Genomic DNA, 23,798 nt, shown 5'->3' on the forward strand with positions numbered 1-23,798 from the left:
GAGTGTATATTATTCTATTATAAACTTATAATCAGCTACATCAAAAGCGTTGGGGTAGCTTGCAAACCCTACAGACTATTTACAAGGTAATAAAACTGTTACATACATGTAAATACGTGTGCAGACTTGTTTCAAATTGGAAATGTCACACCAGCCAGCTGACCAAAGTTGGCAGCCCTGTGAACCTCTGAAATATATGTAAATAACCAGGAAAACCTTTTCCGGCCACTGAATTAGCTTTTCATTCAGGCCACACACTGGTTTGTGTTAAATTTGCTAGACAAAAAATAAAGATCAGGCTAAATAAAGATGTGACTCAGAAATCCCTGAGTGATTGGTGAGCAGCTTGATTTTGTCCAACATACAGTAATTAAACAAGTTGATTTATCGATTTGTTTTATAATAATACACTCGTCCTTTCTGCATAACCCCTCACTCTGTTGAATACAGTGATCTGATGCCCATTGCTAATGTATGGTCTGCAGCACTTGATACACACTCACAGGATGCTAATTCATTGCATGGAGATTTCGGTTCACTTACATTTTCTTCATATTGTGTATGGTAAGTGCAATAACCTGAGGAAACATGATAATCTACTGAAACATGTCTAAGTCTGATTTAGACATGGAGCCAAGGCAAGAGAAAATGTTATTTACTGATTGTAAAAGTGTTCTCTCATCGGTAACACTTTACCTGAGGGGGCACAAATAATGTTGTGTTATGCTGTTACTTCTGTATTAATTAACCACAAACTAAGTCTTAGTGATCAGCTTGATTTTGTCCGTGAATATGGCCGCTGCACACGCTGCATCTAACCGCTGCTGTCATGGATTTTTAAAGGTCGCCGGGCAGGAAACAGCAACATCACGTTCATCTCAAACGGGAAAGTGCTGAACTTCAGCGGTGTGATTTCTGTTCCTGCAAAATATACAGATGATTTATGGCTCATAATATTATTGATTTATTTTTATTATGAAAGAACGCAAATGACTGCTGATTACAAACAGGCATAAAAAGAACTGTTATGTTAAAATGGAGTAATCATGGTATTTTACAAATATCGCAAATAGATCCACTTTTTATACTTTAATTCTGAACCTTTTATATTTAGTAATCTATGTTTTGTCTCCACCTAGTGGTATCCCTGAAAAGTACACATTGTTTCTGCATCGCTTTTTCTGTGAATTGTGTCCAGTGAATGTAAGAAATACGGCAGCAGCTTGATAGAAATAGTGCTGTAGTTCTCGAGACCGGTCTTGGTCTTGAGACCGGTCTTGAGACCATTTTTTTGTGGTCTCGGTCTTGTCTTGGTCTCGGACATAGCGGTCTCGATGGGATGGGGAAAAAAAGAGAAAACAGCACATCCTCACAGAACAGTATCATTATTACGCACCTCAATTCAAATGCAACCAGTCAGATGCATCTATTTTAAAAACGTTACATTTTATACATTTTCTCAACGAACACAGCCAGTGCTTCACAGTCCACACACATCATACACATCGCATCATAGCGAAGTCGGCAAAGAAATGTCCGAAAATGTCCGCGAAGTCTATAGCATAGTTATAATTCAAATAAATTAGGTATTTTACATTGATTAGAAAGCACGGTCTTGGAGGTGCAAGTCAATCTGGAGGCTCATTCTCTTCAATTAAAAGCAAAGGATCATTACATAGCTGTATTCATAGCTTACCCGAGGCCTCTGTCCCTGGTGTAAGAGACTTAATATGAACATCTTTCTGGTACATCCCATCTCTTTCCCTTGACGAGGTCTGATAAAATGGTTATAGGAGAGGATTGCTGAGAATATTATTTTCCATCAGGCCTCGTAACTATGACAAATCTGGGAGATTTTAAATGAGAGACATGGACATATGGACAATATAATTGAAAACATAAATTTGATTTAACGAGTAATGACATTACAGCAATGCCTTTTTTCTCTACTGTTGATCTGAGTAATGTGATGTCGATTCTATCCCTAGTCTGTTTTCGGTCTTGGTCTTGACCAGTCTTGGTTTTGGTCTCGCCTTAGTGTGTCTTGGTCTTGGTCTTGGACTTGGTCTTGGTACCCTCAAGTCTCGGCAGTGTCTTGGTCTTGATACCCTCCGGTCTCGGCAATGTCTTGGTCTCGGTTTAGGCGGTCTTGACTACAACACTAGATAGAAAGACATTATAACTGAGTACAGTCACTGTATAGAATGTTAATCTGCAAAAGATAATGAATTCAATGGCTTAATGGATGTCTGTGCATATTCTTACACGTCTATTATTAATAATAATGCAGGTAGATTAATTTAGTGGCTTTTGCCAGTCGGGGTGGGATTCAGTATCTAACTTATGGAATATTATTTAGCACTATACAACGAAGAATATAATCATTATGGTATTATTAAAAAGCATGGCAAATACCCATGATGTAATCATTACAATGTAATCAACACAATGTAATCAACACAACTTGTAACTTAAACGTACCATATAACTCCCACAAGTGCATACAATTCGACAGAACTACACAAGCATTGTTTTAACCTTTTTAACCGAACGACACATCGGACTAGGATCGTACCATTATGTGAAAGAAGGAAGGGGGGCAGACGCTCCGAAGACAGCGAGCGTTGGTTCAGAACACTGTCGCTCTGTGCACCTGTTGCTGCGACAGACAAGGAGCCAGATTTAAATGCAAGCGCATCGTGAAGAAAAAAAGAAGAGTGAAGAAATGAGTGAAAGCCGAAAAAGAAGCAGCATCTGGCTGCATTTCAGTGATATTGGAGACTGCAAAGCAAAGTGCAGAATTTGTAATATGAAAATATCCTTTAGAGCAGGGTCAACAACAAACCTGCACAGACATATAAGAACCACCCACCCATCCGTGCAACTGGAGGAGTCAGGGGCGTTGCTAGAGATTTTGGGCCCCATGAAAGCATATCATATTAGGCCCCCCAGTCCAAACCAATCCAGTTATTTTCCTAATTTTTTAGGGCCCCTGTCACTCAGGGGCCCTTGGAATCGTCCTAGCTTTCCTCCCCCTTACGGCGCCCCTGGGAGGAGTAACTGTGTATTTTTTATAATGAAAAAATGCATAAAAATACGTAATGTCTGAAAACAATGAATAAGAAATTGCTTATACACAAACCATTCATAATTGCTTAATTAGGCTAAAATATAAGCATCCAAGTGATACTAAACGAAGAGCCATTCGGGAGCCGTAAGAGCCGGCTCTTTAAAGGGAGCCGATCCAAAAGAGCCGAAGCTTTGAAAAGAGCCGGAGTTCCCATCACTAGTCTCAGTCACCTCAGTCCCCCCCCCCCCCCCCCGACTCCTGAACGTCACTCACTCACTCTTCCGGGCATGCACTGCGGTCTCATGAGGAAACGCGGCTTTTTAATATAAAGATTTTCTTGTTCCCGAATACAAATATTTTTTAAAGTATTTGTTCGAAATAAGTATTCCTAAAAAACATGTTATTTGTGCCTTTCCGAATAGCGTATTCGGGTTCGGCTCCACCCCTAAACAGGATACAATTATATTTTCCAATGTAATTTGTTCCTGTTATGTCTTCAGTTAAATGATTATTATATATAATGATTGAGTGTCATTGTGTTCGTTATGTTCAGCTGCAGCAGTAAAGTGAATTTAACTTAATCCACCAGACTGTGGTTTCATTATGTTACTCAGTTATGCTTTGGAGTGACGCTGAAGCAGGACATTAATAGGACAGAACAGAAAGCCTTTATTGTCATTGTACAGGGAGGAAATACAGTAAATAGGCATAAATATATAAAATGTACATATACAGGGTAGGGGGAAAGCCCCCCCAATCAGGATTACATTTAGTTACATTTTAGTCAGAGAGAAAAACTATAAAATTATATTTTTCTTGTTTATTCAGCTTGCTGAACACAGGCATTTATTTTTGTCAAAACATACATTTCAGAGTAAAAAGGATTATAAAGGTTAAAAAGCAGAGATTTTACCTTTTTGCCAGGAGAACCAGCAACATGTCACAGCGACAGTGAAGATTTTGGAGAATAAACATAAAACCCTGGATAGAGGGGTTCAGTGAATGAGGAGGTGAATCTGTACAGGAGGGTCAGTCCATCAGAGGAGACTCTGTAGAAGGACAGAGCACCAGCCCCCCAGTCCAGATACACTCCTACTCTGTGGGAGCCTGAGGGCTTTATGGATATGACAGTCTGTTTATTATTGTGCTGGACAGAGTAACTGACAGGACGACAGCTCAGACTCCATGACTTGTCATTGGCTCCAAGCGTACAGTCATCACTCCATCCTTTCCTCCTGATTCCTTTGTAAGTCACTCCTATATCAGCTCCATCTCCACTCCACTCAGCCTCCCAGTAACAGCGGCCAGTCAGACTCTCTCTACACAGAACTTGGAGCTTACGGTCAAATCTTTCTGGATGATCAGGATATGGCTGCTCTGCCCCCCATGTCACCTCCCTGTTCCCCTCTGACAGAGACAGTTCTATGTGTGCTGTGTTGGGGTCCAGCGTCAGCTGGCAGGAGTCTGTAGGCAGGGGGAAGAATTATAAATACCATCAGGCAGCCTGTACTTTATGTTTCTGTACAATATAAAAATAGCACAGCTTCCCCGAACGAAGCGGGAACTGAAATTTATTAAATAGCCCAGGAAATATCGGACGGCGCGCGACGCCGGCGGAAAGAGCCCCCAAAATGCGGTGCGAGCTAAACTAACAGCTGAATTACGGGTAAATAAAATTACAAAGCAGCGACATTCATCACAAGTATATTACCACAGAACGGCACCAGATATTAATACTAAAAGTCAGTGTCTTTCCTTCTAACCGCTAAACCCGGCGCGTGGGGCTTGAAAATGGCCATCAATAACAGGATATTTAAGTAATAAGTGATATTTAATAGAAGTTTGGACCTGGATTCTGATACAAACGCCTCCGAACCAGGCGCGTAGCCAGTAATGGGCCAGGGCGGCACTGGCCCGCCCACATTACTCCCTGGCCCACCCAGGCAAGTTTGATCAAAATACATTTTTAGTTTATTTTTATTATTCAAATGTATTAAAAAATATATAGGCTATGTCTATGCTGGTGGTTTGTCCAGCCTTTATTGAGCACTGTTGAACATGATGGTTAGACGGTGTTTTGTTATTGCCTTTGCCGAATATTGCAAAATAAAGGTGTGTTTTTGCAGTTTGTTTGTCTATTATTTTTTCTACTCTCTAAGGTTTAATTATTATTTAAGTAATATTCTTTCTAGGAAAAAATATAGGCCCGCTCACTTTTTCAATGGCCCGCCCAAAATACAATTTCTGCCTACGCCACTGCTCCGAACACGATTCTGGCGCCGGATCGAGTAGCGCTCCATGAGGATCCAGTATTTGCAGCGCTTGTCTGACATGGTCTTTAGTCACAGCAAATCCGCTCTGAATGCATTTCACATGCATCGGCTTATTTCCGTGAAGTGTGTCATACTGTATCTACTGATCCGGGAGAAACACTGCGGTGTCAAGCGGGGCGAAATAGTTTACCTACTTTGCGCGGAACCTAATTATAATACCGTTTACAAACCATCAATAAAGGTGGATTAAACTACACAGATCGTGAATCATGAAAAATAGAAAGGTTATGTCATTAATTCAGAAAAACAGAAAATTATTACTCAGATAAACATGATAATTATTACGTTAATTCAGAAAAACAGAATGGATTGTTTTTCAAATGAATGCCACAGAGAACCGCTTACCGCGCGCGTGACTCTAGATGTGACGCCGCTGCCGCGAGGCGTGAGCCCCGCATCTCGCGCAGGCGCATGGCCGCTCTAATCTATTAACATGAGCGCTGAAATGAAATTCGATCATTTCCGCCGCACATCCAGTGTGTCCCGGGTGCAAATTTCTTTTAGCCCCGTGGTTCAGGAAATCTTATTAATATTCATAAGCGAAGCCGTACATGATTGGCTGGCTCATTAATATTTATGAGAGTGGCACTACCTGATTGGCCAGTAAACATCCACATGCGCTGCCTGTTTTTTCTGCCTAAGGCAGAGGTGTCCAAATCCAGTCCTGGGGGCTGAAGCCCAGTGTAGCTTAGTTCTTTCCCTGTTCCACCATAAGTGATTCAGCTCAAGTGCCTTGTGGTAATTAGCACAAGCAGTTGAATCAGGTGTGTTAAATGAGGGGAAACCCAAAAATGTGCAGGGCTCTGGCCTGCAGGATTGGATTTGGGCACCCCTGGTCTAAGGCATTCACTGGCCAATCAGGAATATTCTCTCATGAATATTAAGGAGTGTTCCAGAACTACAATGTAAAAATGCAAATTCACATTTCGCACTTGAGGAGAGAGTCCGGTGTCACTGCCTACGGGTGCCGTCTTAGGACAATACTAATGAATCTCACACAGAAAACACATACACTCACGGCATGCGCAAAAAGAACGAATGCAAAGGATTCTTTTTTTTTGTGAAATTAAAGATGTACAACAACATCAGAATATATTTTAACCATCTTACACTCCCACACAAAGACAATATGAGCAGCTATAAAAGTATTTGTAAAAAAAAATGATAGTGTTTTTGGTGATTTTGATGTTTTATTTTTCTCATTTGGATGTTGTCTAAAATGACACAAACAGAAAGTCACCTAAACACAAACATGGAAATCCATCTACATACAATGCAAAAAGCCACACTCATCACAACAACTGTGTGAATACAACCATAACATAGTATTAATGGTATTATTAAAAAAAAACATGCAAACACACTTACATTTCTGTAAGCCTGGTCTGGTCATGCACTCTCCACTGTGGTCCACACTATAGGAGAAGTAGAATGACATAGTGCTGCTGTATCCATTTATTTATTGGTGCCTCTTCTTCACATACATGCATAAGTATCTGTAGCGTGTCAGACTCACACTCTGTACTCACTTCAGCTTCTCCAGTTTACAGCTGGGATCCTCCAGTACAGCAGAGAGCAGCTTCACTCCTGAGTCTCCTGGGTAATTGTAACTCAGATCCAGCTCTCGCAGATGTGAGGGGTTTGACCTCAGAGATGAAGCTAGGGAAGAATAGCCTTCTTCTGTGACTCTACAGCCTGACAACCTGCAGAGAGACAGACAAAGGCTCCCCAATAAATAAGATCACCTCACCATTACAAGCATTACTTTTAAGTAAAAGTGACTGCTCTAATAAATATTTCAATAATCACGTGAAATTAACAACAACTTCCAAACATTTTACAATAACCTATACTCCTCAGAACAAGAACCAGATGCAGTTGATATAGAATCATTTTAAGTAATGTAGACTTACCCATATTAACCAATGAAATTGCAGACACCCTTGATGCACCATTAACATCAGAAGGACTCCCTAAGTTCCTCAACTAAATGTCTAACAATAAAGTGCCCAGACCAGATGGTTTCCCTGCAGAAATCTATTAACAATTTTGGGATGTATTATCTCCAGTCTTCAATAGACAGATAGAGAAATTAAACAGACATCACAAATTCTATCACATATGAGCACAGCTACCATTACAGTGTTATTGAAACCTGATAAAGACCCAACACAACCCTCCTGTCATGCCCAGCTCCGTCCGATCCTAATGTGTGCCACGCCCACCTCGTTACCTCCTGTTTCTGCCTGATTGTTCTCACCTGTTGCTCGTTACCCATAGCTTGTCTTGTGTATTTAGACCTCGTCTGAGTCAGTCTTCCCCAGACTTGTCATTGATGTTGTTTTGCGTCGTGTCTGATCCTGTCCTGTTCTGCCCGTCTGAGACCAATAAATCCCCGTTTATTGGACTTCACGACTGCGATTCCTGCTTCCACATTCCACACGACCTGCTTCCACATTCGCTTATCAAGTGCCTTGTGCATTATCTGCATGCTATGTCTGCCTGTATACCCGCTCACAGCGCACCATGGGTGTCACAGATGATTATCTGCATGCTCTGTGGGCCTATATACCCGCTCACAGCGCACCATGGGTGTCACAGATGATTATCTGCATGCTCTGTGGGCCTATATACCCGCTCACGGTGCACCATGGGTGTCACAGATGATTATCTGCATGCTCTGTGGGCCTATATACCTGCTCACGGTGCACCATGGATGTCACAGATGATTATCTGCATGCTATGTTGGCCTGTATACCTGCTCACGGTGTACCATGGGTGTCACAGATAATTATCTGCATGCTATGTGGGCCACACAGTGCACCATGAGTGTCACAGATGATTATCTGCATGCTCTGTGGGCCTGTATTCCTGCTCACAGTGCACGATGGGTGTCACTGATGATTATCTGCATGCTATGTGGGCCTGTATACCCGCTCACAGTGCACCATGGGTGTCACAGGTGATTATCTGTATGCTATGTGGGCCTGTATACCCGCTCACAGCGCACCATGGGTGTCACAGGTAATTATCTGTATGCTATGTGGGCCTGTATACCCGCTCACAGCGCACCATGGGTGTCACAGGTAATTATCTGTATGCTATGTGGGCCTGTATACCCGCTCACAGCGCACCATGGGTGTCACAGATAATTATCTGCATGCTATGTTGGCCTGTATACCTGCTCACAGTGCACCATGGGGGTCACAGATAATTATCTGCATGCTACGTGGGCCTGTATACCTGCTCACAGTGCACCATGGGTGTCACAGATAATTATCTGCATGCTACGTGGGCCTGTATACCTGCTCACAGTGCACCATGGGTGTCACAGATAATTATCTGCATGCTACGTGGGCCTGTATACCTGCTCACAGTGCACCATGGGTGTCACAGATAATTATCTGCATGCTACGTGGGCCTGTATACCTGCTCACAGTGCACCATGGGTGTCACAGATAATTATCTGCATGCTACGTGGGCCTGTATACCTGCTCACAGTGCACCATGGGTGTCACAGATAATTATCTGCATGCTACGTGGGCCTGTATACCTGCTCACAGTGCACCATGGGTGTCACAGATAATTATCTGCATGTTATGTGGGCCTGTATACCTGCTCATCCCCTTTTCAAATCAAATGTTACATAAGGAAAACATCATATAAAAATGTCCTGCCATTTTATGGTAACCCATATTGGTTACATTTATAGCAAAATACAAAGGTTTCTTTATAGTTTAGTGACAACTGGTATTAATGATTTTTAAAAATACATTTTCTTTGCTTGGTATTTTAACTCCGGTCATCTATTTCCAGTTTTTGTATCAACACTATTACCTAAATATCCTGTATCTTAAATATTAGCTTATACTGTATTTCTATCAGCTTACACTGCTGCAATCCAGTGACGTGGTATTTTGGTCACTTATGGGGTCAGACTGTGGGTGGAGTCATGACTCTGAGGATAGGGATCTGTGCCAGCAATTGGAAGGTTGCGAGTTCAAATCCCGTAAATGGCTGGAGTGATTCTACTCTGCTGGGACCTTGAGCAAGACCCTTAATCTGCAATTGCAATGATGTTAATCTACATCCAGCCCTATAAGGAGGTCCTCCAACTTGGAGGGAAAAATTTGGGGGTTGGTGGCAGGATTGGTACTCCAGCCACCGAAAAAACTCACACTGGTCCATTCAGACTGGTCTGGTGCTGAGGTATCACCCGCCACATGGCTGCATCTCCCATGGGATCAGACAGCGGTGTCTCCCTCACGCCTCCCGTCTCTCACACCCAGAGACGCTGACTCGGAATGAGTACACTGCTGAGTTACACCAGCTGCCCCAAACTTCCCTCTTCCTGCTGTTATTTTTATTTTTAATAACATCTGCATCAATGAGGCTTCAGTCCAGTCACCCATCGCTGCCTATATGTCCTTAAACCAGGGGTCTCCAACTCCGGTACTGGAGAGCTACTATCCAGCAGGTTTTCAATCCTACCTGGCTTCTGATGAACCATACCTGCTCCTGGTATTTACCCAAAAACATGTGTGGCTCATCAGAAGCCAGGTAGGATAGAAAACCTACTGAATAGTAACTCTCCAGGACAGGAGTTGGAGACCCCTGCCTTAAACTCATACCACACTGCAATAAAACTGCCCACTGCCTGAAACAACTAGAATTCAGTTTTGAAACTTAAATTACAGGGAAAGTACAAATAAATTGATGGTTTCAGCCCAGATCTGAGGTCAGGCAGCAGTCTAATACTGACCTCAGTATCTCCAGTTTACAGTGTCGAATACCCAGTAATACTGACCTCAGTATCCCCAGTTTACAGTGTGGAATACCCAGTAGTACTGACCTCAGTATCTCCAGTTTACAGTGTGAATCCCCCAGTCCAGCAGAGAGTAGCTTCACTCCTGAATCCAGTAGATCATTGTCACTCAGGTCCAGCTCTCTCAGGGGTGAGGAGTTCAATCTTAAAGCTGAAGCCAGTGTCTCACAGCATTTCTCTGTGAGTTCACACAAGTCCACCCTTAAAAAAATTAAACATTTTTAAATTCACTTTTTACACTGCAGCACTGTATTCAAATGAGGAGAATAGGAGCCATGACATAATGGATTTTCAGAAAACAATTAAATTACTAAAAATGATTTTAACAATCATCTCGATTCTGATTGGTGTCCATTATATTTTTGTCCATAACACATTAAAGTCAGCAGGTTTAACTGTAACAGAACCGTTAACTTTGCTAACCAAGACAAATGTTTTGCATGGATTATATGGTTTAATGGATGTTTCCTGCTTCACTGCTTAATTATTTCTAGCATGGAGCAAGGGCTGATAAGATTGTGGAATATAAGGAAGTAGGAGAAGAAAACAGAAGCTGTTTGTGTTTGTTTATTATGTAACTGCTGAAATGCATTGTGGGTTTTCTTGGTGTCCAGTTTCTTTTTTTGTAAAATGTATATTCTGTACTCACTGCAGTTTCTCTAGTTTGCAGCTGGGATCCTCCAGTACAGCAGAAAGCAGCTTCACTCCCGAGTCTCCTGGGTGATTGTAGCTCAGATCCAGCTCTCTCAGGTGTGAGGGGTTTGACCTCAGAGCTGAAGCCAGGGAAGAACAGCCTTCTTCTGTGACGCTACAGCCTGCCAGCCTGCAGAGAGAGAGACAGAAACTCTCCAATAAATAATATCACCTCACCATTACCAGTATTAAATAAATGTGACTGCTCCAATAAATATTTCAAGAATTACAGTTTAGTGTCTAAGAGAAGGCAGGCCCCCTCCTCCCTTTCCCTTAGCTAACTGCTCACTATCTTCTCTTTATAGTGTGGAATACCCAGTAATACTGACCTCAGTATCTCCAGTTTACAGTGTGGAATACCCAGTAGTATTGATCTCAGTATCCCCAATTTACAGTGTGGAATACCCAGTAATACTGACCTCAGTATCTCCAGTTTACAGTGTGGAATACCCAGTAATACTGACCTCAGTATCCCCAGTTTACATTGTGGAATACCCAGTAATACTGACCTCAGTATCTCCAGTTTACAGTGTGGAATACCCATTAGTATTGATCTCAGTATCCCCAATTTACGGTGTGGAATACCCAGTAATACTGACCTCAGTATCTCCAGTTTACAGTGTGGAATACCCAGTAATACTGACCTCAATATCCCCAGTTTACAGTGCGAATCCCCAGTAATACTGACCTCAGTATCCCCAGTTTACAGTGTGGAATAGCCAGTAATACTGATCTCAGTATCTCTAATTCACAGTGTAGAATACCCAGTAATACTGACCTCAGCATCTCCAGCGTACAGTGTGGAATACCCAGTAATACTGACCTTAGTATCTCCAGTTCACAGTGTGGAATACCCAGTAATACTGACCTAAGTATCTCCAATTCACAGTGTAGAATACCCAGTAATACTGACCTCGGTATCTCCAGTTCACAGTTTGGAATACCCAGTAATACTGACCATAGTATCTCCAGTTCACAGTGTGGAATACCCAGTAATACTGACCTTAGTATCCCCAGTTTACAGTGCGAATCCCCCAGTCCAGCAGAGAGCAGCTTCACTCCTGAATCCTTCAGGTTATTGTCACTTAGGTCCAGCTCTCTCAGGGGTGAAGAGTTTGTTCTTAGAGCTGAAGCCAACACTTCACAGTTTTCATCTGTGAGATCACAGCTGTTCAGCCTGGAAAAGAAAACATTTTAAGACAGACATATACACATCCTACACATTAGCTAAACACAAATAATCATTTGTTTTCAATATAATTAGCAGCACAGCTTACATTTCAAAATGAATTATAGTCTGCACAGTATACTGTGCATCCTGGCAATTTGCTGCAGTCATATGATCTCTAATTGTGAGTCAGTGCATCTTAGCTCAAAACTAGAGGTAAAAATATTAAGTACAAACTACAGCCAAAAATCACAGAATATACAGGAACACATCAACAGCAAGACGGACATGAACCATCCCATAACGGTCAGACCAGAGCTTCCAGTGCAGTCCTTAGCCATCATTCTGCCAGGTGTCCCTACACTGGACATGTATCACTGAAAGGAGGAGATGTGAACGTCCCCAGCAGCCAATGTAGCTCCTAGGGTTCATGTTATTGGGACTGTGTCTGTTCCCCACACTTTTAATCATGGAGGTTTATTCTACCATAGCGTATGTCATAATAACTTAATAATACAGTAATTAAACCGAATCCGTTATTAGACAATAGGTGTAATGCAAGGCTAAAACTTGGCTTTTTTTAATTTTTGATTCATATGTTTATTAAGCAGTGATTTAAACAGAGCATCAATATCAGTAACAATAATTTTGTTTTTGTTTTTTTGTTGTTGCAATACTTAAGTAAATAAGCATAAAAAACAGATACGTGGAAAAAAGTAGATAAACATAAATAAATAAATAGGTAAATAAATAAATAAATGGGGGGGGGGGGGTGCGGGCTCAAGCAAGAGATAATGACACAGAATTGACATACATTAGGAGGGGCGGCCACCTTTCGTGGAAGTCATCGGAGTGACCTCTGACCGAATATTTAATCTTCTCTAGCTTTAGAAAGGACATGGTGTCCTTGAGCCACTGAGTTGCAGAGGGAGGTTTATCAGACTTCCAATGAAGAAGAATGAGGCGTCTCACCAACAGGGTAGAGAAAGCTAATATATCTAACTGCTTTGAGGTATATTGGGAGTGATTAACTGGGAAGCCGAATATGGCAATATGGGGGGAGACATTTGTAGTCTTAGCAAATATGTTAGACAGAGTGTTGAAGTAGTTCTGCCATAGGTTACACAGCGATGGGCAGGAGTAGAACATATGTGTTAGGTTGCAGGGAGAGGCATGACATTTGTCACAGGTGTCAGTGATGTTAATGTGACAGGTAGGAACCAATGTGGATGGTAGTTGCCCCAGGGGGGGAAGCAGTTTTGTAACAAAAAGGCAGCAGCCACGTGTTGTGGACGTGTTCTTGATTATTAAATTCGTGTGCAGTGAGCCACTCGGACCGAGCTACCAGAGTTCCAGCGGGATCCTTTAATATAAAAAGTGGCACAAGAGTCGCCTTAACCTCGGACGCTACATTAGGATAAATTCATGCAAGTCGTTCTTTAGAGAAGTGGACTCTAAATAGTACCTTAAACTGTATGAGTGTAAGACGAGCACAGGTAGGACTTGTGTGAATTTTACTAAGCGCAGCGTCCCACCAGTCATCATCCAGGTCCAAGCCCAGTTCAGCCTCCCACGCAGATTTGATTCTGATAATTGGAGGGGTGTTAAGTGATATAAGTTTATTGTAAACCTTTGAAATAATTGACTTTTGGTTGGGATCTATGTTGAAAAATTCCTCCCAAGGTTGAGCTGGGAGAGAGGAGGGGAAGGTGGAAAACAAAGATCTAACACAGGGTCTAATCTGAAGGTAGCGAAAAAGGGAGAGGATGCGAGATCAAATTCAATAGATAAATCTGTAAAGTTTTGGAAAGGGGAATCTTTATAAAAATCTTTAAAAGATCTCAGACCTTTATCGTGCCACATGGCAAAAGTGGCATCTGTGAATGAGGGCTGAAATAAATGATTCCTCAGTAAAAGAGCTAAAGTAGATGCTGAAGTAAATTTAAAATGGTTCCTGAACTGATACCAGATTTTGAGAGTGGAGCGTATGACTGGGTTATTTATAAAGCCAGAGGGGTTGGTTGGAAGAGAAGAAGCAAGGAGTGCCATCAAAGATGAGGTAGTGCAGGAATGTTCCTCTAATTTACACCACAGCAAATCGGCAGACTTGATCCAGAATGAAGTTTTATGAATATATGCTGCCCAATAATATAATTGAAAGTTTGCCAGAGAAAGTCCACCATTGAATTTGCATCTCTGTAAAACAGATCTGCTGATTCTGGGTGCCCTGCCAGCCCACAGGAAACTGGAAATGGTTTGATCTATTGTCTTGAAAAAACATTTTGGCAAAAATAAAGGGAGACATTGGAACAGAAAGAGAAATTTCGGGAGAATATTCATTTTGACTGCATTGATTCTACCGATTAAAGAAAGAGGTAGACTAGCCCATCTCTGAAGATCTGAATGAATTTTAGACAACAAAGGGGAGAAATTAGCAGAGTAAAGAGAGGTCTGTTTTTTGGTTACATTAATTCCCAGATTCCCAAACCAGAGGGATTCAGTTTGAAAGGGGAGATTTGTGTAGCTGGTTCATTGATAGGGAAGCATTAACTTTTGGAAATATTCACTTTGTAACCTGAAAAAGACCCAAATCTTTGAAAGACAGACAGAATTGCAGGTATGGAGTATTTTGGGTTTGAAACATACAATAATAAGTCATCAGCATATAGGGAGAGCTTAAGCTCCAGGCCCAAGCGTGAGATTCCAGTAAAGGTCAGCATGTCTGTGGGTCCTTGGGCAAGGCCCTTAACCCCCAGCTCCCTGGGCGCCCCAAAAGGTGGCTGCCCTTTGCAGACAGCTTACTCTACAAAGAGCAAGTTGAGGGAGGTGTAAAAAAAGACAGTTTCTCCACAGGGATTATTATTAGTATTATTGTGAGTGCAAACAATAAAGGAGATAAGGGACAGTATCCAGAGTGCGAATTACCCCTCCATAATTGGGGGGTACTGCCTTCATAACACTTCTATGACCATTATGGTCCACTATCGCGTCAATACGAATAGTCGCCACCAGGATCAATGTTAAGAGTGCAAGATGCGCTAGGGGTGTTTACTAACACGTATGCAACACACGGTCATGGTCTGGACATGCGGCAAAATGAGAATCAATACAGAAGATCTCATTATCCTTATCCCTATACAAAAGAACTTGGTTTTGATAACTCCCAGGAATTATCCTAGAATAAGTATACTAGTAAAAGTAATAAGCCTATACTGTACATTTACAAACAGCCTGGTCTGGTCCAGCAGTCTGGTGTTATTCCTGCCCTCTCAGTCCCCCCAGCTCCAACAGCCTTCAGAAATACATATTTACCTATTAGGCTAATATCTGTCTTGATGATACAGTAGATCTTAAAGTACAGCCTCATTTCTAACTCACCTCTTAGTCCTGCTCACTGTCCTGATCCTGCCATCTTCCTGCTGCCTGCACACTGTCCTGCACACTGTCCTCATCCTGCCATCTTCCTGCTGTCTGCTCACTGTCCTGCACACTGTCCTCATCCTGCCATCTCCCTGCTGCCTGCACACTGTCCTGCACACTGTCCTCATCCTGTCATCTTCCTGCTGCCTGCACACTGTCCTCATCCTGCCATCTCCCTGCTGCCTGCACACTGTCCTGCACACTGTCCTCATCCTGTCATCTTCCTGCTGCCTGCACACTGTCCTCATCCTGCCATCTCCCTGCTGCCTGCACACTGTCCTCATCCTGCCATCTTCCTGCTGCCTGCTCACTGTCCTCATCCTGCCATCTTCCTGCTGCCTGCTCACTGTCCTCATCCTGCCATCTTCCTGCTGCCTGCTCACTGTCCTGCACACTGTCCTGATCCTGCCATCTCCCTGCTGCCTGCTCACTGCCCTGATCCTGCCATCTCCCTGCTGCCTGCACACTGTCCTGATCCTGCCATCTCCCTGCTGCCTGCTCACTGTCCTCATCCTGCCATCTCCCTGCTGCCTGCTCACTGTCCTGCGCACTGTCCTCATCCTGCCATCTCCCTGCTGCCTGCACACTGTCCTCATCCTGCCATCTCCCTGCTGCCTGCACACTGTCCTCATCCTGCCATCTCCCTGCTGCCTGCTCACTGTCCTGCACACTGTCCTCATCCTGCCATCTCCCTGCTGCCTGCTCACTGTCCTCATCCTGCCATCTCCCTGCTGCCTGCTCACTGTCCTGCACACTGTCCTCATCCTGCCATCTCCCTGCTGCCTGCTCACTGTCCTGCACACTGTCCTCATCCTGCCATCTCCCTGCTGCCTGCTCACTGTCCTGCACACTGTCCTCATCCTGCCATCTCCCTGCTGCCTGCACACTGTCCTCATCCTGCCATCTCCCTGCTGCCTGCACACTGTCCTGCACACTGTCCTCATCCTGCCATCTCCCTGCTGCCTGCTCACTGTCCTGCACACTGTCCTCATCCTGCCATCTCCCTGCTGCCTGCTCACTGCCCTGATCCTGCCATCTCCCTGCTGCCTGCACACTGTCCTGATCCTGCCATCTCCCTGCTGCCTGCTCACTGTCCTGCACACTGTCCTCATCCTGCCATCTCCCTGCTGCCTGCTCACTGTCCTGCACACTGTCCTCATCCTGCCATCTCCCTGCTGCCTGCACACTGTCCTCATCCTGCCATCTCCCTGCTGCCTGCTCACTGTCCTCATCCTGCCATCTCCCTGCTGCCTGCTCACTGTCCTCATCCTGCCATCTCCCTGCTGCCTGCTCACTGTCCTGCACACTGTCCTCATCCTGCCATCTCCCTGCTGCCTGCTCACTGTCCTGCACACTGTCCTCATCCTGCCATCTCCCTGCTGCCTGCTCACTGTCCTGCACACTGTCCTCATCCTGCCATCTCCCTGCTGCCTGCACACTGTCCTCATCCTGCCATCTCCCTGCTGCCTGCTCACTGTCCTCATCCTGCCATCTCCCTGCTGCCTGCTCACTGTCCTCATCCTGCCATCTCCCTGCTGCCTGCACACTGTCCTCATCCTGCCATCTCCCTGCTGCCTGCACACTGTCCTCATCCTGCCATCTCCCTGCTGCCTGCACACTGTCCTCATCCTGCCATCTCCCTGCTGCCTGCACACTGTCCTGCACACTGTCCTCATCCTGCCATCTTCCTGCTGCCTGCACACTGTCCTCATCCTGCCATCTCCCTGCTGCCTGCACACTGTCCTGCACACTGTCCTCATCCTGCCATCTCCCTGCTGCCTGCTCACTGTCCTCATCCTGCCATCTCCCTGCTGCCTGCTCACTGTCCTGCACACTGTCCTCATCCTGCCATCTCCCTGCTGCCTGCTCACTGTCCTGCACACTGTCCTCATCCTGCCATCTCCCTGCTGCCTGCACACTGTCCTCATCCTGCCATCTCCCTGCTGCCTGCACACTGTCCTCATCCTGCCATCTTCCTGCTGCCTGCTCACTGTCCTCATCCTGCCATCTCCCTGCTGCCTGCTCACTGTCCTCATCCTGCCATCTCCCTGCTGCCTGCTCACTGTCCTCATCCTGCCATCTCCCTGCTGCCTGCACACTGTCCTCATCCTGCCATCTCCCTGCTGCCTGCTCACTGTCCTCATCCTGCCATCTCCCTGCTGCCTGCTCACTGTCCTCATCCTGCCATCTCCCTGCTGCCTGCTCACTGTCCTCATCCTGCCATCTCCCTGCTGCCTGCTCACTGTCCTGCACACTGTCCTCATCCTGCCATCTCCCTGCTGCCTGCACACTGTCCTCATCCTGCCATCTCCCTGCTGCCTGCACACTGTCCTCATCCTGCCATCTCCCTGCTGCCTGCTCACTGTCCTCATCCTGCCATCTCCCTGCTGCCTGCACACTGTCCTCATCCTGCCATCTCCCTGCTGCCTGCTCACTGTCCTCATCCTGCCATCTCCCTGCTGCCTGCTCACTGTCCTGCTCACTGTCCTCATCCTGCCATCTCCCTGCTGCCTGCACACTGTCCTCATCCTGCCATCTCCCTGCTGCCTGCTCACTGTCCTCATCCTGCCATCTCCCTGCTGCCTGCACACTGTCCTCATCCTGCCATCTCCCTGCTGCCTGCACACTGTCCTCATCCTGCCATCTCCCTGCTGCCTGCTCACTGTCCTCATCCTGCCATCTCCCTGCTGCCTGCACACTGTCCTCATCCTGCCATCTCCCTGCTGCCTGCACACTGTCCTCATCCTGCCATCTCCCTGCTGCCTGCTCACTGTCCTCATCCTGCCATCTCCCTGCTGCCTGCACACTGTCCTCATCCTGCCATCTCCCTGCTGCCTGCACACTGTCCTCATCCTGCCATCTCCCTGCTGCCTGCACACTGTCCTCATCCTGCCATCTCCCTGCTGCCTGCACACTGTCCTCATCCTGCCATCTCCCTGCTGCCTGCTCACTGTCCTGCTCACTGTCCTCATCCTGCCATCTCCCTGCTGCCTGCACACTGTCCTCATCCTGCCATCTCCCTGCTGCCTGCACACTGTCCTCATCCTGCCATCTCCCTGCTGCCTGCACACTGTCCTCATCCTGCCATCTCCCTGCTGCCTGCTCACTGTCCTCATCCTGCCATCTCCCTGCTGCCTGCTCACTGTCCTCATCCTGCCATCTCCCTGCTGCCTGCTCACTGTCCTTATCCTGCCATCTCCCTGCTGCCTGCACACTGTCCTGCACACTGTCCTCATCCTGCCATCTCCCTGCTGCCTGCACACTGTCCTCATCCTGCCATCTCCCTGCTGCCTGCACACTGTCCTCATCCTGCCATCTTCCTGCTGCCTGCTCACTGTCCTCATCCTGCCATCTCCCTGCTGCCTGCTCACTGTCCTCATCCTGCCATCTCCCTGCTGCCTGCTCACTGTCCTCATCCTGCCATCTCCCTGCTGCCTGCACACTGTCCTCATCCTGCCATCTCCCTGCTGCCTGCACACTGTCCTCATCCTGCCATCTCCCTGCTGCCTGCTCACTGTCCTGCACACTGTCCTCATCCTGCCATCTCCCTGCTGCCTGCTCACTGTCCTCATCCTGCCATCTCCCTGCTGCCTGCTCACTATCCTGCACACTGTCCTCATCCTGCCATCTCCCTGCTGCCTGCTCACTGTCCTCATCCTGCCATCTCCCTGCTGCCTGCTCACTGTCCTGCACACTGTCCTCATCCTGCCATCTCCCTGCTGCCTGCTCACTGTCCTGCACACTGTCCTCATCCTGCCATCTCCCTGCTGCCTGCTCACTGTCCTCATCCTGCCATCTTCCTGCTGCCTGCTCACTGTCCTGCACACTGTCCTCATCCTGCCATCTCCCTGCTGCCTGCTCACTGTCCTGCACACTGTCCTCATCCTGCCATCTCCCTGCTGCCTGCTCACTGTCCTGCACACTGTCCTCATCCTGCCATCTCCCTGCTGCCTGCTCACTGTCCTGCACACTGTCCTCATCCTGCCATCTCCCTGCTGCCTGCTCACTGTCCTGCACACTGTCCTCATCCTGCCATCTCCCTGCTGCCTGCTCACTGTCCTGCACACTGTCCTCATCCTGCCATCTCCCTGCTGCCTGCTCACTGTCCTCATCCTGCCATCTCCCTGCTGCCTGCTCACTGTCCTGCACACTGTCCTCATCCTGCCATCTCCCTGCTGCCTGCTCACTGTCCTCATCCTGCCATCTCCCTGCTGCCTGCTCACTGTCCTGCACACTGTCCTCATCCTGCCATCTCCCTGCTGCCTGCACATTGTCCTCATCCTGCCATCTCCCTGCTGCCTGCTCACTGTCCTCATCCTGCCATCTCCCTGCTGCCTGCTCACTGTCCTGCACACTGTCCTCATCCTGCCATCTCCCTGCTGCCTGCTCACTGTCCTGCACACTGTCCTCATCCTGCCATCTCTCTGCTGCCTGCTCACTGTCCTCATCCTGCCATCTCTCTGCTGCCTGCTCACTGTCCTCATCCTGCCATCTCTCTGCTGCCTGCACACTGTCATCATCCTGCCATCTTCCTGCTGCCTGCTCACTGTCCTCATCCTGCCATCTCCCTGCTGCCTGCACACTGTCCTCATCCTGCCATCTCCCTGCTGCCTGCTCACTGTCCTCATCCTGCCATCTCCCTGCTGCCTGCTCACTGTCCTCATCCTGCCATCTCCCTGCTGCCTGCTCACTGTCCTCATCCTGCCATCTCCCTGCTGCCTGCACACTGTCCTCATCCTGCCATCTCCCTGCTGCCTGCTCACTGTCCTCATCCTGCCATCTCCCTGCTGCCTGCTCACTGTCCTGCACACTGTCCTCATCCTGCCATCTCCCTGCTGCCTGCACACTGTCCTCATCCTGCCATCTCCCTGCTGCCTGCTCACTGTCCTGCTCACTGTCCTCATCCTGCCATCTTCCTGCTGCCTGCACACTGTCCTCATCCTGCCATCTCCCTGCTGCCTGCTCACTGTCCTGCACACTGTCCTCATCCTGCCATCTTCCTGCTGCCTGCACACTGTCCTCATCCTGCCATCTCCCTGCTGCCTGCTCACTGTCCTCATCCTGCCATCTCCCTGCTGCCTGCTCACTGTCCTGCACACTGTCCTCATCCTGCCATCTCCCTGCTGCCTGCTCACTGTCCTGCACACTGTCCTCATCCTGCCATCTTCCTGCTGCCTGCACACTGTCCTCATCCTGCCATCTCCCTGCTGCCTGCTCACTGTCCTCATCCTGCCATCTCCCTGCTGCCTGCTCACTGTCCTGCACACTGTCCTCATCCTGCCATCTCCCTGCTGCCTGCTCACTGTCCTCATCCTGCCATCTCCCTGCTGCCTGCTCACTGTCCTGCACACTGTCCTCATCCTGCCATCTCCCTGCTGCCTGCTCACTGTCCTGCACACTGTCCTCATCCTGCCATCTTCCTGCTGCCTGCACACTGTCCTCATCCTGCCATCTCCCTGCTGCCTGCTCACTGTCCTCATCCTGCCATCTCCCTGCTGCCTGCTCACTGTCCTGCACACTGTCCTCATCCTGCCATCTCCCTGCTGCCTGCTCACTGTCCTCATCCTGCCATCTCCCTGCTGCCTGCTCACTGTCCTCATCCTGCCATCTCCCTGCTGCCTGCACACTGTCCTGCACACTGTCCTCATCCTGCCATCTCCCTGCTGCCTGCTCACTGTCCTCATCCTGCCATCTCCCTGCTGCCTGCTCACTGTCCTGCACACTGTCCTCATCCTGCCATCTCCCTGCTGCCTGCTCACTGTCCTCATCCTGCCATCTTCCTGCTGCCTGCTCACTGTCCTGCACACTGTCCTCATCCTGCCATCTTCCTGCTGCCTGCACACTGTCCTGCACACTGTCCTCATCCTGCCATCTCCCTGCTGCCTGCACACTGTCCTCATCCTGCCATCTCCCTGCTGCCTGCTCACTGTCCTGCACACTGTCCTCATCCTGCCATCTCCCTGCTGCCTGCTCACTGTCCTCATCCTGCCATCTTCCTGCTGCCTGCTCACTGTCCTGCACACTGTCCTCATCCTGCCATCTCCCTGCTGCCTGCACACTGTCCTCATCCTGCCATCTCCCTGCTGCCTGCTCACTGTCCTCATCCTGCCATCTCCCTGCTGCCTGCTCACTGTCCTCATCCTGCCATCTCCCTGCTGCCTGCTCACTGTCCTCATCCTGCCATCTCCCTGCTGCCTGCACACTGTCCTCATCCTGCCATCTTCCTGCTGCCTGCTCACTGTCCTCATCCTGCCATATCCCTGCTGCCTGCTCACTGTCCTGCACACTGTCCTCATCCTGCCATCTCCCTGCTGCCTGCTCACTGTCCTCATCCTGCCATCTTCCTGCTGCCTGCTCACTGTCCTGCACACTGTCCTCATCCTGCCATCTTCCTGCTGCCTGCACACTGTCCTCATCCTGCCATCTCCCTGCTCCCTGCTGCCTGCTCACTGTCCTCATCCTGCCATCTCCCTGCTGCCTGCACACTGTCCTCATCCTGCCATCTCCCTGCTGCCTGCTCACTGTCCTGCACACTGTCCTCATCCTGCCATCTCCCTGCTGCCTGCACACTGTCCTCATCCTGCCATCTCCCTGCTGCCTGCTCACTGTCCTGCACACTGTCCTCATCCTGCCATCTCCCTGCTGCCTGCACACTGTCCTCATCCTGCCATCTCCCTGCTGCCTGCTCACTGTCCTGCACACTGTCCTCATCCTGCCATCTCCCTGCTGCCTGCTCACTGTCCTCATCCTGCCATCTTCCTGCTGCCTGCTCACTGTCCTGCACACTGTCCTCATCCTGCCATCTCCCTGCTGCCTGCACACTGTCCTCATCCTGCCATCTCCCTGCTGCCTGCTCACTGTCCTGCACACTGTCCTCATCCTGCCATCTCCCTGCTGCCTGCACACTGTCCTCATCCTGCCATCTCCCTGCTGCCTGCTCACTGTCCTCATCCTGCCATCTCCCTGCTGCCTGCACACTGTCCTCATCCTGCCATCTCCCTGCTGCCTGCTCACTGTCCTCATCCTGCCATCTCCCTGCTGCCTGCTCACTGTCCTCATCCTGCCATCTCCCTGCTGCCTGCTCACTGTCCTGCACACTGTCCTCATCCTGCCATCTCCCTGCTGCCTGCACACTGTCCTCATCCTGCCATCTGCCTGCTGCCTGCACACTGTCCTCATCCTGCCATCTTCCTGCTGCCTGCTCACTGTCATCATCCTGCCATCTTCCTGCTGCCTGCACACTGTCCTCATCCTGCCATCTCCCTGCTGCCTGCACACTGTCCTCATCCTGCCATCTTCCTGCTGCCTGCACACTGTCATCATCCTGCCATCTTCCTGCTGCCTGCACACTGTCCTCATCCTGCCATCTTCCTGCTGCCTGCACACTGTCATCATCCTGCCATCTTCCTGCTGCCTGCACACTGTCCTCATCCTGCCATCTTCCTGCTGCCTGCACACTGTCCTGCACACTGTCCTGCACACTGCACGCTGACCACCACTTTCCTTCATAAACATTAAAAGTTTGCAAAACTGCCCCTATACTTTTGGTGTAATATTCTGTAGCTCTTAACACTAATATTTCCTACTTACTCTTCTTTTACCACCAAAAAAGTGTCTGATGTCTCCATCTTTCCTTTTCCTCATAATGTGTCTGTGAATAAAATCTAATCCATATTTAACAAAACAGTATCTGGGCTATCAGATGAAGCTTCTAAAAATGTCTATAAATATGAAATTGTGGAATGCAGAATCAATACCACTAAAATTCAAATAATAGTCTTTTTCCATCTCACCTGGTCCCTGGTGCGCATGAGTTTCTTGCAAAAATACCAAATCAGCTTCAAGCCGTTTCAAATAAGTAAATATCTTGGATCTTTTAGTTGGGCTTCCCATGCCTTTAATATTCCAACTCACAGGCCTCAGTGAGGAGCCACCATGGGGCAGCACTGAGTGGTTATCATTAATGACCATGTTTGTAGTGCTGTGTAACATGGAATATGTGAATACTATACAGAATACAGAAATAGTTTGTAAATCCACTACAAGCCACACACACCCACCCACACTCCAAAAGGGCACACGTTAGCCACACGACACCCTTAAACACACGGGCATGCAATAAGCTGGTCCCACCATCAGGGAGCTCTAGCCCCCATTAGAACCACCGGCACCTCCTCAATCAACCGCGGGAATTTAAGGAGAACACTACCAATACATAAACAAAAGCCAATCGGAGCAAATCAGCAACGCCAATGAAACTCAGCCTCTTAGCCCCCGTGGCTGATTAAA

At 47.7% G+C, this 23,798-nt stretch overlaps 1 protein-coding gene across 4 annotated transcripts in view; it reads right to left on the reverse strand.

Moving 5' to 3' along the window:
• Window positions 1-989: 989 nt before the first annotated feature.
• Window positions 990-23,798, reverse strand: part of LOC111840179 (protein NLRC3-like) — a 42,505-nt gene continuing 19,696 nt past the window's right edge. For 2 of the 4 annotated variants that reach the window (XM_072710826.1, XM_072710825.1), the window contains 6 exons: window positions 11,925-12,098; window positions 10,878-11,051; window positions 10,256-10,429; window positions 6,933-7,106; window positions 6,772-6,818; window positions 3,349-4,534 (listed from right to left, as the gene is read on the reverse strand). In XM_072710826.1, coding sequence (XP_072566927.1) covers window positions 4,011-4,534; window positions 6,772-6,818; window positions 6,933-7,106; window positions 10,256-10,429; window positions 10,878-11,051; window positions 11,925-12,098 — 1,267 coding nt within the window. In that variant the 3' untranslated portion in view covers window positions 3,349-4,010. Of the gene's footprint in view, window positions 2,162-2,575; window positions 2,660-3,348; window positions 4,535-6,771; window positions 6,819-6,932; window positions 7,107-10,255; window positions 10,430-10,877; window positions 11,052-11,924; window positions 12,099-23,798 lie in introns of those variants that run through there. The other 2 variants (XM_072710828.1, XM_072710827.1) reach the window with 2 other exon arrangements.

Source organism: Paramormyrops kingsleyae, chromosome 4 (assembly GCF_048594095.1).
Source record: "Paramormyrops kingsleyae isolate MSU_618 chromosome 4, PKINGS_0.4, whole genome shotgun sequence".
In the NCBI taxonomy this organism is placed as follows: domain Eukaryota; kingdom Metazoa; phylum Chordata; class Actinopteri; order Osteoglossiformes; family Mormyridae; genus Paramormyrops; species Paramormyrops kingsleyae.